The sequence below is a fragment of the Heloderma suspectum genome, chromosome 1 (assembly GCF_057233095.1).
Source record: "Heloderma suspectum isolate Gila_16-S chromosome 1, 16-S_ref, whole genome shotgun sequence".
NCBI lineage: Eukaryota > Metazoa > Chordata > Lepidosauria > Squamata > Helodermatidae > Heloderma > Heloderma suspectum.
The window spans coordinates 201,327,472-201,344,970 of record NC_139458.1 but is presented as its reverse complement, the minus strand read 5'-3'; the positions used below and the strand labels follow the sequence as shown (position 1 = coordinate 201,344,970).

The following is a 17,499-nucleotide window of genomic DNA, read 5'->3' as shown; positions in this document are numbered from 1 at the left end:
ACCCTACACTTGAGATTAGGGATAGAGACCTCCTAATGGTCACCTTAAACACCTTCTGATTAGGATCTCTAATCCCCTGTATGGCTTGACAGTTTTTTACTTTTTGTTTTAGACTTTGAGAAAAGGAAAATTTATGCATAGCTAGCACAAAAGCCACTGGACCTAACTGTCTGAAATTTGGCAGGTTCAGTCAGCTCCATAGGGGCTGCCAGGTCCCCAAATTCCATAAACTTATGTGGAAGAACGAAAAAATTATAGCTCTTTGCTTTGAAAGCTTTTCTTGAAAACAGCAAATTTTACCTGTGACTAGCACAAAGGCCACTGGACCTAACTGCCTGAAATTGGGCAGATTCAATAAGCTCCATGGGGGCTACCAGTTCTCCAAATGTCATGTATTTATCATACAAACTAAAAAAGTTATGGCCATTTCTGTTTTCCAATGCAAGTCACTGGGAAAATGTAAAAAAAAAAAAAAAGGCAATTAGGACAGCTCAAAAGATCCGGGGCACAGCTCAAAAAAAGATCCGGGGCCTGTGCCCAGGTAGGCCTGCTCCTAACAACGCCCCTGGTGTAGTGGCTGAAGTACTGGGCTTGGATGGGGGCATTTCAGGGTCAAATCCCCTGACTCAGCTATGAAACTCACCAGGTAGCTTTGGGAAAAGTCACTCTCACAGCTTAACCTACTTTAGGCCTGGTTTACACATACAGCAGAATGAGGTGGTAGAATGGACTGTGCCATTTCTAACTGCAGGTAGAAGGATCACATTTTTCATGTCCCCATGTAAAAAAATGTCCCTCGCAATAGAAAACTAGCACAACAGGGGACATGCTGGGCTGGAACTTCCCTGTCCAATATGCTAGTTTTTTATCTGCAAGGAGTTTTTACGTGAGAGAGCATTGAAAAATGGCATCTTCTACTTGCACCCCAAACTGGTATAGTCCATTCCTAGTACTTCACTTTGCTGCACACGCAGATCAGGTCTAAGAGTTGTTGCAATGCCAAAATACAGCTCTGGAGGAAGGACAGAATTAATGAATTTTAATAAGCGTTTTGTTTTTTTTTGTTTTTTGCAGGTCAGATCCACATGTAACTACTGTTTAAGAAATATGTGCCAAGGTCATGCACGCGTGCTGCCTCTTCTTCTTTTCCAAGCCTACTAAGCTTTAGTCCTTCATTGCTTGGCAGCCTGAATGTATCCTTAGGTCAAAATAAATCTCTGGTGTCTTGCAAAAAATAAAAAGGGGACATTTAATTATTCAGTTTGCATTGTCTTAATTGAGAAACATCCGTTCACATACTGTTCTTGGATTGCGGATGAATATCTTTGATCTACCCAAGGAATATTCTTCTTCAGGGACTTCCAGCTCATTGAACAGCACCTCTACACCAGCTCTAAAAAATAAACAGTAGCAAGCTGTCACCCCACCATAAAAACACATACTGAGCTCACCACGAGCACATTAGAGAACATATTATTACCGTAGACGCTGTCTTAAAACACACACACACACACACACACACACACACCAATAAATAGTTCTTATCTATTCTGTATACAAAACCTTATGTTCCAAATGTGAAAATATGGAAATTAACAGTTGCCTGCTCTGATAAAGTGATTAAGTATTAGATAGTTCCAACCAAATTGTGAAATTGTCAAAGCAATGAACATTCTATGTTTTATTTAGGAATGACTTGAGGAAGTTGATATTTTTGAATTCTTATATGAAATGTCCTGATCCGTATCTTTCAGATAAATGTCCGGGCCAGAGCTTAAGCTATCCAACAGATTTTACAGTTCTCAGCAGTTTAAATGTATCAAAATAAGTATTTAAATGTGTTTTTTTTAATTTGCAGGTTGATGCAGAAATGGAATGCAACTATCGGTAAAAACATGCAAATGAACATACCAGAAATTGATAGATTTGCCCATCCCTAATTTTAAAACGTTTTTACAGCAACTCATCAAAGCATGTATAGTGACAAGACAAAACAAACTTGCAATTTAAAACTGGGAAGGCTGGCAAATAAACTTTCAAACAATTTAGTTAGAAAGACACAAGGGGCTTTAGAAATAACTAATACACCAATTTTAATTAATTTGTATTATATGAATTTAATGTTGTATGCTGCCATGAAAAGCACTCAGAAAATGTTTAAACAAATAAAATAAAAGTTGTCCAATTTCTGTATTTTACAGAGTTTCAGATTTCCAGGAGAAACATTTGCATATGACTGTGTTAGGATCACCACATGTTCAGTTGACTGCTTTCTACCTGGTTAAACATATTTCTTGCCCAGCCCAGATTATGCCATACTCATATGCACATGAATAATCTGAATAATCAAGAACAGATAATTTTGCATACCTCCAATTCATATTAAGAACCTTTGTGGAAACATGCAAAATTATTGTTTCTCCTCTGGAACAATGAGGCCATGATCTATGAATTCCAAGATAATTTTGCAATCCAGGAAGGACAAAAAAGCAGGGGGTGATAACAGTCACTGGGCCAGTTCGCACATCACAATAAGCCACACTGAAAACAAGCCATGCTGGCCTGGTTAATCGCTCACTAAGCCACAGTGCTCCTGACAGTTAATCAGGCGCTCACCAGCTTGTGATGGCTTCTTTCCCCCTTCATCCTCCTGCCTGCTCCCAGCACATACCCCAGGGGCCTTTGCAGCACAACTGCTCTATACTCCTGCTGTGATGAGATTCTCTCCCCTCCTTTCTTGGCTTGCGAAGCACTTGCATTGACATATATATGCCATATCTTTGGAGTGGAGTGGAGCGGAGTTGAGTGGAGTGGAGTGGAGTGGAGTGGCTTAACTTAAATTTTAGGATGAGGTGGCTAATGTTTTATTTTCTTTTTTTAACACTGAAACAAAACACCCCTTCTTGGCTGCTCCTCAGTCCATTCCTCTTCCTAGCACAGTTATGCATGTATGCACGACTGGTGAGACTGCACTCCACTTCAGTGCTTCCATTGACAGCAAAATCTGAAAGCTGTCAATGGAAGCTCTGAAGTGGAGTTGGTAATTTACAAGGAAATTGACAAAGCAAATGTACTACTGCAGACTGCAAACAGTGGAGAGGTGAATCAGTGCACTTGCGAAAGACCGGGCGGGGGGAGGGGGGATTACAAATACATTTGTGCGCTTTTGAAGCAATGAAAAAAAAGGTGGCGAACTCGTTCAGGACATTCCTATATGCCATTTCTGTACCAGTGGTGGGAGAGGACATCACTGACGAGAGAGGAGGGAGGCAGCACTAGCGAGGTCGCAAGGATCTGTTAGGCTTTTCACTGCTCTTGCCAGGCAACTCTTGTGCCGAGTTCGGATGTCATGATAGGCCACCCTGAGAACAAGCCACCCTCAACAACCTAACAACAAGCCATGGGTTCTCAGGGTGACTTGTGCATGGTTAGCAAACTGTGTTGAATCGTCCACACTGGGTTCGGACATCACAATAAGCCACACTGATGCAAAAAAGGCTCACAACCCACCATAGCTTATTGTATTGCGCAAACCCAGTCTCTGAGTAGATCAGTTGTTTGAACTGGCTCTCACTGGGCCAATGCAAGTGTAACATTACCAGTTGCTTAACTGTGCTTAAGCATCCCCGTTGAACTATGCATCTCTTCCCTTTCCCTTCTGAAAAACGTATCACTCTCTGCTGGATTTTATCATGCTTGAAATTCCATTACATCAGCAGTAATATTAATCATGGTTAGAGTTAGCCAGCATTCACACTTAACCTGGTAAGTGTGAAACCAGAAAGAGTGCAGAATCCCACAGCTCAGTCCCAATTGCTTAACCACTGTTAAGCAACCAGTGTTATGCCTGCAACAATTAGTTAGGTTGGAAACACTTCCAATGAATCTTACCTGGCAGGGCCTCTCCAGTGTGGCCATGTCTGTTTACAAAGCATTTTATATCTTTCTAGACAAGGCTCATAAGGTTGCCTGAAAGCATATCCTGCTCTTCTGACACGGACATTTTCCAGTAGTCCCAAATAACGAACCTGATGACAAACTAGAGCATCACTGAAGATGTGTGCTGCCTTTTTGTCATTGGGCTTAATGCACCTGCAAATAAAAGAGGACTTGTTGAAAACATGTAAAACAGAAATTACTTGTAACAGCACAAACCTATTTTTTCCCCTACACACTTTTTCAACAGTATTTTATAAATCTAGGAAAAGGAAAAGTAGTATGGCTTAGATCCAGACTTTGCCTCCACTGGTGATGGAAACATCCCATGAGTGGAGGGGTGGGGAGAAGGTGACTTTTGCTGATTCTTCCTTGCAACCTCCAAAATTCTGATCTGGAAAGTTGGGGACAGCAGGGGGTGGGGTGGAGTGCAGAGGGAAAATTGCCACTCCCTCCCCTTCCACCAGTGGGATCCTCAGCTGGGTCAGAAGCCTTTTGAGAACATGCATGGGAACTTGTCTGGATCCAGTGTAATAGTTAAAAATATAATTTATAACCCACAGTTAACCTATGAACAAACCGTGTGTTAATCATAGGTTGTTTAACGCATGATTAACCCATTGTGTTGGGGCTCCGATGTCACACAGCAAGCCCTGATCAGCCTAATCGGGGATTAAAGTATTTAAAATGGCGTCAAAACGCACCAAGGCAGATCATGGCTTACAGCCAAAGGCCTGCTTGAACATAAACATCTTTGCACGCCAGCAGAAGGATAGCAGAAATGGACCCAACCTAACCTCCCTTGGCAGGGAGTTCCATAGCCTGGGAGCAGGCACTGAGAAGGTCCTCTCTCACACTGCCACGAAAAGTGCCCCAGTTCCAAGCCATATAGGACTTTAAAGATCATAACCAACACTTTGAATTGTGCCCAGAAACAGACTGGTAGCCAGTGAAGCCATTGTAACAAGGGAATCATGTGCTCCCTGTAACGAGTCCTGGTCAACAGTCTGGCCGCAGCATTCTGGATCAGCTGAAGTTTCCAACTGTTATCAAAGGCACCCACTTCGAGCGTGTTACAGTAGACCAAATGGAATGTAACTAAGGCATGTGTGACCATGGTCAGATCAAACATCTCTAGGAATGGGCACAATTGGCACATTAGCCACAGCTGTGCAAATGCACTCCTCGCTACCAGCGAGACCAGGCTTCCAGGTTCAGGTCCGCTTCCAAGAGTACACTCTGTCTACAAGCCTGAGACTTCACAAGGGTGTAACCCCATCCAGCACAGGTTGAATCCCTATTCCCTGATCTATCTTTCAGCTAACCAGGAGGACCTCTGTCTTGTCTGGATTAATGTGAAAACTTCAGCACTTGAGGACTATGCAGGCATGTTTTGAGCCCACAGTTATCTACAGTATCATATTTAAGCCTTGAAACAAACCTTAGCACCACTGCCATACAGCTGCCAATATCACTATTGGGATACAGTTTTGTCCTAAATTCGAAGCATCAGACATGACCAGAATTGGCCCAAATCAGTGTTAGCTACTGTTGGGAATATGTAATTGGCCAAGTGCCATAGTATTATTAGCTAAGAAGTTAACTACTGTGTGAATACTTTCATATCCAAAGGGTATTCATGCTCTTGAAGGCCAGGAAGCAAGCACTGATGGCAGTTGTGCAGCATAAAATATTTGATTATTCCTAGAGTTATTCAAAAGTGATATTTATAGCTACAAGAGCAGTTAGCACCACTTTTGGAAACAGGTAAGTAAAGCAGAGAAATTACAGAGTTGGACTGAGATTTTAGTGCTTTGAATGCCCATCTTGGAGGTCCCTTTTGGAAATGAAAAGTGAGATAGATAGATAGATAGATAGATAGATAGATAGATAGATAGATAGATAGATAATAGATACATACATACAGTACCTAAAAGGTGCTGTGTGGCTTGAAAGCTCCCAACATAATTCAGTCAGTCCAAATAAAAGGCAGCCTTTTTCTCTATATATAATCCCTAAGAGCCAATGATAAAGTAAAAAGTATCCCACCGCTCTCTGATGGTTTCCCTTAAATTTGTCAATTGCTTTTCCTTGAATGAATTGGAGATGAGGATTTTTCAAAAGCATCATTTAATTCTTTGAACTTTACCTGATGTAATTGGGATTTTTTGTTTGCAAGTTCTTCATCAAGGTTGCCACAGAAGCCTTGAATTGTGAACCTGCTGTAGGAGGCCTCTTTAAATTAATCTTGGCAGGGTTTCCTTCTGGGAATAGTGCTTTAATGAGGGAGTGGTTGGCCTTCCACATGGCTTGGGACAGATCACGGTAAAGCAGGTCATTATTTTTGTCAACAAACCCTTCAACCTGGTACATCACCTAAAAAGACAGACCAAGAGTCACAATAAGCAAGGGCTAATCAATCTAGAAAGAAAAAGAAAACAGAAGTCCACCAAAAACAAATTGCTAACACTTCCAAAATGCTCTTTTTGCATGCTCATCATTAAGTAAACTATTTTCACGCATCGCAAGTTGCCCTTGCCTTGAGCCTCTTTTGAGCCTAGTACTTTGCGCCATAAACAAAAAGGGAAGGGACTTACAGTCTGGCTTGTCTCTTCCACTCTGAAACTGCAGCAGTGAAACACACGGAAGAAAAGCTATGAATGCACACTCTTCTGTCCAGTGTGTGCATATCCCTTCTTGGGATCTTGGCCTACATATCTCTTCTTGGAATGTTAAAACCAGTCACGTTTTCAGTTGTCCGAAGCTGGAGGAATGTTAGCATTGTGTACAAACCATACAGAGTAGTGCAACATTACCTTGCCTGCATAATGCTGAATTCTGAAGCAACAGTGCGGCAGGGAAGTATCGTTCAAGAAACGTGAACATTTGCTCATCCTGCTCTCAAAGTGCTGGTGAGTAGCACAGACCTGGTTCAATTTTTCTAAGAAAGTGTCATCAGTAACAGCCCCCGGCCTCAGGCATTCTTCATCTAGCATAGCTAGAATTCCATTCTGATTCTATCACATAACAACAAAAAAATTGGTTAATTTCATTATTTCAGCATAAAAAGCATATATATTGCCTACGATTCATAGCAAAGAATGATGAAAAACTAAACCAGATTTTAACAAGCCAAATCTTCAATCTTAAAATAGGCTAGCTTGTACTTCTACCTTTCACAATCCTTACTATCTTATATGACACTTATTTAGATCAAGTTAGCTCAATATGCTGACCAGAATTAACACTTTTAAATACGATTTACCTGACAATGATGTAAATATTTTTATTATTATAGAAGCCTACCTATTAAACTGAATTGACCAGGATATTTCTATTTTTTTATGCTTCCCATTCATAACTTCCTAGGAACTTCTCCTTCAACCATGATCTTATCACAATGTTCCAGTTGTCTGTGAGAAAGACTTCCCACCTCATCCTCCTGAAAACGGACACAGGCCAGAGGAATACCATCAGAAAGATGGGAAAGGAAGGGACCGTATGTAGGGAATTTGTGGCCTTTTCCTTGGAAGAAACCACCTCAGGTGTCCCATCCCCCTAGGATCAATAGTTAGGAAAAAGGCTCCCTCAATGCAGAAGTGATAATCAAATAGAAAAATAAAATTAACTCTATGTTAAAGACAGAAATACTTGATAGTTAAGAAGAAAGAAAGAAAGAAAGAAAGAAAGAAAGAAAGAAAGAAAACGCAGCTTTTGAAACGCTTTCAGAATGAACTGAATGTAGGAGAAGTTCTTCACAAGGAATAATAGTGGTCTAAAGAGAACTGAGGGAATAAGTGGGAACCTGCTAGGGACATGTGCAGTGGACAGTGGGGGAAGGGTCCTGCCAAAATTCCTCAGTTATAGAAGTTTCCCAAATCGAGGCTCCGCACAGGCGCAGAGCCCATATGTGTGATGCACAGAGACCACAAAGAACAACAATATCCAATAGACAAATCCTCTCCTCCTGCCACTCCCATAACATTCCAGATTGTAAATTGGAAGCTGCAGATTCCACAATATTGCCTAGGAGACAGCAGGTTCCTCAGATACCAGCGAAAGGAAAGAAGGGAACGTAGTGCAGGAGTAAAGCCCCATGCTTTGCCTGCAGAAGTTCCCAGGTTCAATCCCATGCCATCTCCAGTTACAAGATCAGGTAGCAGGTGGTGGAAAGATCCCCTGCCTGAAACCCTGGAATGCCACTGCCCGTTCTCATGGGACCAAGAGACTGAGTTAATACAAGGCAGCTTCACATGTGTCCTACAGTGGAGGGAGGGAGGGAGGGACAAAGCTATGCTGAGAGGAGGAGATGGAAATTCCGGCTGACCCTCACCTACAGCCCATCTTTATGGCCACATTTCCATACATATTCAAAACATTTGGTGGGCATCTCATTTCTCATCAGCGCAAAGATTTTCACAAAATGAACAGTTAGAATACTGACGAAAGCATTTAAAGGGGAAAGAGCTTCCAATGATTAAACAAGCACCTACAGTTTGGGATATAGCTGATACCTATCTGGTGATAAGTGCTTTCAAAAAGCTACCCACTTTACTACTACTAGACTGCTCAATTAAGTCAAAGCAACAGTTCATGAAGAAACATTCTCAATTTTATATTTAACATAAGCAATAAAATAATTAACAGCTAGGGAATGGGACTCTGAAAGCTGATCTGAGCTTGAAGTTTGGGGTGGGGGAATGAATTTCTAATCAATATATCTATATCAATATGAGCTCTTACAAGTTGCGTATCTGCAGACCCCACATTCCATTACAAGAGAAGGAACTCCTTTTACACAAAAGAAACATCAGTTTTACACCCTCAAGACATCACTTCCAGGGAGAGATAAGGGGTAATCCAAGGGCCAGGTTTTATATACTTTCAAGATGAAATTATGATAACAGGGCACATTTGTTCCCTACTCTGGACAGATCTGACATTCAAAATTGGAATATGACAAATTTATGTTGCATGGAGTTTAAAACAGAAATAACAAAATGGGCTCCATGGTGGACCTGTTTGCATCCCCTTCTGAACAGGTGCAGCAAAAGGCTTTCCCTCTGTCTGAAGCAAACCTGAGGGCTGATCGACACATATAGCGACTGGGAATATGCCACTTCCCTGCATATTACAATTCCAAGCAGCTCCGAGAACCTGTGCGTGAATGGACAGGGCTCCTTCCCAGGTGACTGTTACCTGGCTGGGAGAAAAGGAACCAGATCCCTGGCCTGGCCCACATGGCTATTTCATGCACACACTTTCCGTGCATCATAGGATTGCAACACAGGGAAGTGGTTCATACACTAAGGCCAAGATATGTGAATAACTTCCAACAGTTCTAAAACAAGGGAGATGAGAAAGATGTGGGAGTGCTCATTGCTGAGAATGACAATAGCGAGAACAGCTACTGGCAAGACACTGACAACATCTGACACACCCCATCGATCATTCATTACTAGGGAGTCTTGTTTTTAGATGAAATATTGCTCTTGCTCTTGGCAGAGGCGTCCACAGTGTAACGTGGAAGATGAAAGCCCTATGTGTTCAGTGAACGTGTGAGAAGAGAACACATGAGGGGGAGGAGGATCATGCCTGGTAGCCCCACCACCCACTCCCCATCCCCCACCCCCAGCAGCAACACAGTCACCTGATGCATACCCATGCATGTTCCATTCTTTTCCATTTGAAAATCCAGAGGCTTCTCCAAGAGACAACACAATCTGCTATAGTTGAATGTAACACACTAAATGCTCACAGCCCCTGCACAATTTATCATGCAGCCGGACCAATTCTCTCATCTGTTCCTCCCCACAAACTTTATGATTTCAATTTCCAATATAAAGTTCAACTTTTAGCCAAAACAACTGATGAGTTGAAGGAAAGGGCTGATGTCTCCCTAATACAGCCTTCCCCAACCTGATGACCTCCAGATTTGTTGGACTACAATGCCCATAATCCCCAGCCAGCATGGCCAATGGGAGTTTCAGCCCGACACATCTGGGGGGCACCAGGTTGAGGAAGGCGCCTCTAATCTTGCAGACTGAAGAATCGTTTCAGCTTTCACAGCATTATCAAGGAATTAAAGGGAGATAAGAAAGTGGCTAGGCATTAGAAACCGCTGTCTGCAAGAACAGTAATCAAGCTTCCCACTTTCCATCCAAATGAAGTGTTATTTATCGGGGAGGTGAACTACTCAGATACCTCCTTTTAAAAACTATATTACCAACCCTCAACAATTATATTTTGTCATTTGTCACTGTAACATTTTACTCTATCAAATGTTTTGGTGGAACAGGGAAAGCATTTTTTTAAGAAAGAAAACACACATTATATAAAGTCACAATAATGATTTACACCTGAAAGCAAAATGCCACAATACATTCTTCAGAACTATATAAAGCAGCACACTTAAGAACTGCTTAAACATCAGCAGAGTAAGAAAATTGCAGAAAAGTTAATAAATGTTATATGTTTGTAATGACTTACATTTTCTATTAGGTCACAAATTATAGCATTGTTGAAGTATTCAATGTGAGTCCATTCAATACCCTATAAAATAAAATACAGAAACTCAGGAGAGAAATAGTGGCCAAAATACTATTTATGGGTAACACAGACCTACAAGACTATCCCTAACTATGTTTACTCTGAAATTAAGTTCCACTGTGTTCAATGGGACTTATTCCCAAGTGTACATATGACTGCAGCCTTCAGTTCCTATTAAATAAAATGCTTTTGAGCCCACCTTAAACAGCACTTGCATAGTTAAGTGTTATTCCCTTCATTTTCTTATAAAAGATGTAGGTTAAATCTGGAAGCTGGAATACACACCTTTTGTACTACACCTCTCAAGAGCGGCAGCATGATTGGTCTATATGTAGCAAGATGCCTACGGCTGACAAGTAATCAACCATACATCCCTGGAGGGACTGCTTAAATTCTCTTCCCAGCAGCTAACCTTTTGGCCAGGTCTCTCTCAACCCCCTTTACTGGGCATAGGGAGAAAACCAGTCCCCTATCTCCATGCATGACCACCTTCACAGGCATGCTGCTAAAACTGTCTCTCTCAATCAGAGCATGTTTTAGTAAGAGAAGTATTCTTTTATTCCTGTTGCAATACTCCAGTTCCTCTCAACCCTAATTAAGCCATCCTTATAGCTTAATACTGTACAGGTTGATGTGTTCAGGTCACTTTTCACCTCACAAGCTAAGGTTGTTCAGGGTTTGCTATCAGTTTAAGGTTATAAGGAATTAAGGGCTAGTGGGAAGCAACATATAAGGGATCCACAGCCAGAATCATAGAAAGGTGATAGATTTTATTCCCAGTTTTTACTTCCTTTCTGAGATATATAAAAGGAAGTGAAAGTGATTTAAAATATTTTGATATGCTTTGGACATGTCTGTTGTTCAAAGGAAGAGAAAGGGTGTTTGTTTATACACCCTCTCTCCATCACAATTATTATTTGGGGCCTTAGCATTCTGTCAAAATGCACAAACTATGAATGAAGTTGGAGTAAAATGAGCGTCCTTGAATAACTGCCAGATTTGCTTTCCATTCCATTCCCCAATCTGTGTCAATTTCCCATGCACTTAATTGAAACAGAGCCAAGTCCTTTTAGTGCAGAGCCTTGGGTGAATAAACGCTTTGCGCATCTTGGAGAGCTTCTAAGGAAATGAGAAGTTCACCTCAAGAACCCCTGAGATTTTTCTGTCCTTAATCTTCTTTTCAGGAGGAGCAACACTAACTTGGAATAACAGCATCAATATCAGCGACAGATCAGTTCATTGGTGTTAAACCTTTGTAGCAAGCGGTTCATAAGTCAAGTCTTAAGCAGTACATCAGGGGTGTTAACCCACTTTCAGCTCAAGCACCAAATTCAATTTCAGGCAAGCTCTCGGGGGCCACATTTCAGTGATGGGTGGGGCCAAAGACAAAAAGGGTGGGACCAAAATACCGAAAAAATCTTTGCTGAAAGCTCTTACTGTCAGTAACCACGACTTAGGAGGTGTATTTCAACTTTTTAGAATGGGGAAAAAACTGCACAAAAGTCAGAAAGCCACCAAATGATCAGCAGTCTGGGGAAGGGGAGCACGGCTATCTGGGGAACCCTGGAGGGCCAGACTGGGACCCTAGACCTGAGGGTCTGCACCCCTGAAATACGTAGCATCACCCAAGTACATACCATGGTACATTTGCAGTATCTCCCCTCCCTCCTCAGCATCTTGGCATGGTTTTGCTTCTAACCTACTGAACCAAGGATCAAGCAATTTTGTAGCACTGCAGAAGGGAGGGAGGGAAATCAGGAGTTTTTAGGGTACACCAAAGACCACATTATGTTTCCAGCAGCTTTCTCCAAGTTTCCAATTAGTTAATGCAACTGCAACCAGGTCCTATTAATTGTCAGTGTGTAGCACTGGGAGGCAGGCTGGATGTTGGTCTGACAATGCCCTAGCCATGTCCTTGGGCCTTTCTGCCTGGCCTGGAGTGCCATAAACTGTTGCTGTCTATGCCACTTATACCACAGGATGACCATCTACGGCACAGTGTTTTTAACAGCTCATCAGTGACGACGATATATCAGAAGACAACACACACACAACTGAAGAAAAACATTGCATCACAGGAGTCAAAGTGACCACCAAAAGAGTAAGGGCATAATACGGCCAGCAAATGTCTGAAATTCAACTATGTCAACACGCCACATGAAGCGAAACATTTAAGAAACTCAAAACGTTTAGAATTGCATGTATAACTTGTAACTGCAAGTGTTTGTTGTACAGTGATCTGGGGGTTTCAGGCCAATCCACAAAGTAAACTAAGGGTGCAATTCCATGCATGTTTAGACAGAAAAAAGTCCTACAACTCCCAGAATTCTCCAGCCAGCCATACTGGCTGGGGAATTCTGAGAGTTCTAGGACTTTTTTCTGTCTAAACATGCATGGGATTGCATCCTAAGTTGCCCAATACACTAACAGTCACAAACTATAATTCAGTTTCTTAAAATGTCCAAAAGGATAATTGCATTATATTCATAAGCATGGATTTGATTTTGAATTCCAGATTCTAGCTATCTGTTTAATTACCTAAGTATTGGGAGGGGCCCCCATCATGGATCACTGCCTTGTTGTGGCGAAGGGGCTTGCGTAACTCAGTGAAACCATAAGCTATGCCATGCAGGGCCACCCAAGACGGACAGGTCATGGCAGAGAGTTCTGACAAAATGTGGTCCACTGGAGAAGGAAATGGCAACCCACTCCAGTATTTTGGCCAAGAAAACCCCATGGAACGTGTCACAAGGCTAAAAGAGATGACGCCGGAAGATGAGCCCCTCAGGTCGGAAGGTGTCCAATATACTACTGGGGAAGAGCAGAGGGAATTTCCAAGTAGCACCAGAAAGAGTGAAGCAGCTGGGCCAAAGCCGAAAGGTGTGATCCACAGCTGTGGATGTGTCTGGTGGTGAAAAGAAAGTCTGATGCTGTAAAGAACAATATTGTTTAGGAACCTGGAATGTAAGATCAATGAATCAAGGTAAGCTGGAGGTGGTCAAACATGAGATGGCAAGATTGAACATCGACATCTTGGGAATCAGCAAACTAAAATGGACAACCATGGGCGAATTTAATTCAGGTGACCATTATATCTACTACTGTGGGCAAGAATCCCTTAGAAGAAATGGAGTAGCACTCCTAGTCAATAAAAGGGTGGGAAAAGCAGTACTGGAGTACAATCTCAAAAACAATAGAATGATCTCAGTACGAATCCAAGGCAAACCATTCAACATCACAGTAATTCAAGTCTATGCCCCAACCACTGAGCCCAAAGAAGCTGAGGTTGATGGGTTCTATGAAGACTTACGACACCTTCTAGAACTAACACCAAAAAAAGATGTCCTCTTCATCATAGGGGATTGGAATGCTGAAGTAGGAAGTCAAGAAATAACTGGGATAACAGGCAAGCATGGCCTTGGTGTACAAAATGAAGCAGGACAAAGGCTAATAGAGTTTTGCCAAGAGAACACGCTGATCATAGCAAACACTCTTTTCCAACAGCACAAGAGGCGACTCTACACATGGACATCACCAGATGGTCAATATCGAAATCAGATGGATTATGTCCTTTGCAGCCAAAGATGGAGAAGCTCTATACAGGCAGTCAAAACAAGACCTGGAGCTGACTGTGGCTCAGATCATGAGCTTCTTATTGCAAAATTTCGGCTTAAATTGAAGAACGTCGGGAAAACCACTAAACCATTCAGGTATGACCGAAATCATATCCCTTATGAATATACAGTGGAGGTGAGGAATAGATTTCAGGGATTAGACCTGATAGACAGAGTGCCTGAGGAACTATGGACGGAGGTCCGTAACACTGTTCAGGAGGCAGCAACTCAATCCATCCCCAAAAAAAGAAATGCAAGAAAGCAAAGTGGCTGTCTGATGAGGCTTTACAAGTAGCTGAGGAAAGAAGGGAAGCAAAAAGCAAGGGAGAAAGGGGAAGATATATCCAACTGAATGCAGAGTTCCAGAGAACAGCAAGGAGAGACAAGAAGGCCTTCTTAAATGAACAATGCAAAGAAATTGAGGAAAACAATAGAATGGGAAAGACTAGAGATCTCTTCAAGAACATCAGAGATCTCAAGGGAACGTTTTGTGCAAAGATGAGCATGATAAAGGACAAAGAAGGCAGGGACCTAACAGAAGCAGATGAGATTAAGAAGAGGTGGAAAGAATACACAGAAGAACTATACAGGAAAGATCTGAATGTCCCTGATAGCCATGATAGTGCGGTCACTGAACTTGAGCCGGACGTTCTAGAGAGTGAAGTCAAGCGGGCCTTCGGAAGCATGACTAACAACAAAGCTAGCGGAGATGACAGTATTCCAGCTGAGCTATTTCAAATCCTAAAAGATGATGCTGTTAAAGTGCTGCACTCAATATGCCAACAAATTTGGAACACTCAACAGTGGCCACAAGACTGGAAAAGGTCAGTTTACATTCCAATTCCAAAGAAGGGCAATGCCAAAGAGTGTTCAAACTACCGTACAATTGTTCTCATTTCACATGCCAGCAAGGTGATGCTCAAAATCCTACAAGCTAGGCTTCAGCAGTATGCGAACCGAGAACTACCGGAAGTACAAGCTGGGTTTCGAAGAGGCAGAGGAACAAGAGATCAAATCGTCAACATTCGCTGCATCATGGAGAAAGCAAGAGAATTCCAGAAAAACATCTATTTCTGCTTCATTGACTATGCTAAAGCCTTTGATTGTGTGGATCACAACAAACTCTGGCAAATTCTTAAAGAGATGGGAGTATCAGACCACCTTACCTGTCTCCTGAGAAACCTGTACGAGGGTCAGGAAGCAACAGTAAGAACTGGACATGGAACAACCGATTGGTTCAAAATTGGGAAAGGAGTACGACAAAGCTGTATATTGTCGCCTTGCTTATTTAATTTATATGCAGATTACATCATGAGAAATGCCGGGTTGGATGAATCACAGGTCGGAATTAAGATTGCTGGGAGAATTATCAACAACCTCCGATATGCAGACGATACCACCCTAATGGCAGAAAGCGAAGAGGATCTCAAGAGCCTCTTGTTGAGGGTGAAAGAGGAGAGTGCAAAAGCTGGTTTGAAACTCAACATTACAAAAACAAAGATCATGGCATCTGGCCCCATCACTTCCTGGCATATAGAAGGGGAAGAAATGGAAGCAGTGACAGATTTTACGTTCTTGGGCTCCAAGATCACCGCAGACGGTGACTGTAGCCATGAAATTAAAAGACGCTTGCTCCTTGGGAGGAAAGCTATGGCAAAACTAGACAGCACAGTAAGAAGAAGCAGAGACATCACCTTGCCAACAAAGGTCCATATAATCAAAGCTATGGTTTTCCCAGTAGTAACGTATGGCTGTGAGAGCTGGACTATAAGGAAGGCTGTGCACAGAATAATTGATGCCTTCGAACTGTGGTGCTGGAGAAGACTCTTACGAGTCCCCTGGACTGCAAGGAGGTCAAATCAGTCCATCCTAAAGGAAATCAACCCTGAGTGCTCATTGGAAGGACAGATAGTGAAGCTGAAGCTCAAATATTTTGGCCACCTAATGCAAAGAGAAAACTCCCTGGAAAAGACCCTGATGCTGGGAAAGATTGAAGGCAAAAGGAGAACGGGACGACAGAGGATGAGATGGCTATATAGCATCACCAATGCAATGAATATGAACTTGAGCCCACTCCGGGAGAGAGCGGAGGACAGGAAGGCCTGGCGTGCTATGGTCCATGGGGTCACGAAGAGTCGGACACGACTTAACGACTGAACAACAATTGGGAGGGGGGGTAAATACAGGGATTGTGGCAAGAGGAAAGGAAAATGAGTTTAAGAAGGGAAGAGTAGGTGGATGGAGAAGGGGCAAAAGGACTTCTCAGTTTGTCTACCTTCTCCCCTCCAGTTGGTCCGCACTTTTACTTATTATTCACAAGTTAACATTTCATAAAACTGCAACGTTCAGCTGCAATGCTTGTCTTAGATGGTGAGAAACACCACTCTCAAAGCTGCTTGGTAAGAAGGGATGAAAAACAATTAACTTGGGGGGGAAAAGAAAAGAGGTTGCTTTACTATAACTGAAGTTTTCTACAGATGCCCTGTCCAGTCAAAACAGAACAGGAGCCAAGTAGCAAAGCCATAGACAAGCTTTGGGTGCCGCTTCCCACTCTGCAAACACTTGCACCTGAAGGATATTCTTGCCGACTGGAGTACAGCTTTCTCCTTCATTTTAATCTGTGTCCTTTTCAATCATATGTTTAGCCTCAGGGCTATGAGCACTCATGTTCCATTAACGGCACATCAGTATGATACCTCCGTTTCGTACCTGACAAGATCATCACAACTGGCAAGGAAAAACATGTTAAAAGCTATTTTATATAATATTATATTGCAAATAGCAATAAGGACACACACTGCATGGCAGGATTGGATTGTGGGTGTACACAGCCATCAGGGGCAGATGGTTAGACAGAAAACAAATGGGTACTACCTCTCGTATGTATTCTTCTTGCTCTTCCTTCAAGGTAAGCTCAATGAATATCTGCTGCAGTTTCTCATTGCAATAGTTAATAATGAACTGTTCAAAACTGTTATCCTACAAAACAAAAATAGGCAAAAGTGCCAGTGGTCACACACGGAGCGCTTACAGTAAATCCACCCAGAGACATAGAGCCTGCAAGCAGGCTGTCCATATTATTTACCTCCATGATTGAGGATATATGCACATATTCCATACATACCAGCAATTATCACTTTGAGTGACTCTTCACATTTGGTGCTTGCTCAGAAGGAACCACTGCAGGCAGCAGTCTTGGTTCTTCTTGCTCATCTCAAGGAAACTAAAATTTCACTTAAGATCTGCCCAGCAAGAAGAACTCACTGGGCTCAAACAAAACCCACAGATTGGTTCACAGCGTATGCACCCACAACCGTAGCCCTGTGCATGCAGACACTTGCACATCTCAAACTAAAACTGAAGGGGGCAGAGGCACACATGCACGCCCGCCCCAATCCCT

The 17,499-nt window shown here is 42.4% G+C and overlaps 1 protein-coding gene across 4 annotated transcripts in view; it reads right to left on the bottom strand.

Moving 5' to 3' along the window:
• The window catches only part of MYO1B (myosin IB), a 174,891-nt gene that overhangs the window by 37,640 nt on the left and 119,752 nt on the right, over positions 1 to 17,499 (bottom strand). For all 4 annotated transcript variants that reach the window (XM_084816345.1, XM_084816331.1, XM_084816338.1 and 1 more), the window contains exons 14-19: positions 16,974 to 17,078; positions 10,426 to 10,488; positions 6,753 to 6,953; positions 6,086 to 6,312; positions 3,892 to 4,092; positions 1,300 to 1,393 (exon numbers count right to left, since the gene is read on the bottom strand). In XM_084816345.1, coding sequence (XP_084672471.1) covers positions 1,300 to 1,393; positions 3,892 to 4,092; positions 6,086 to 6,312; positions 6,753 to 6,953; positions 10,426 to 10,488; positions 16,974 to 17,078 — 891 coding nt within the window. The remainder of the gene's footprint in view (positions 1 to 1,299; positions 1,394 to 3,891; positions 4,093 to 6,085; positions 6,313 to 6,752; positions 6,954 to 10,425; positions 10,489 to 16,973; positions 17,079 to 17,499) is intronic.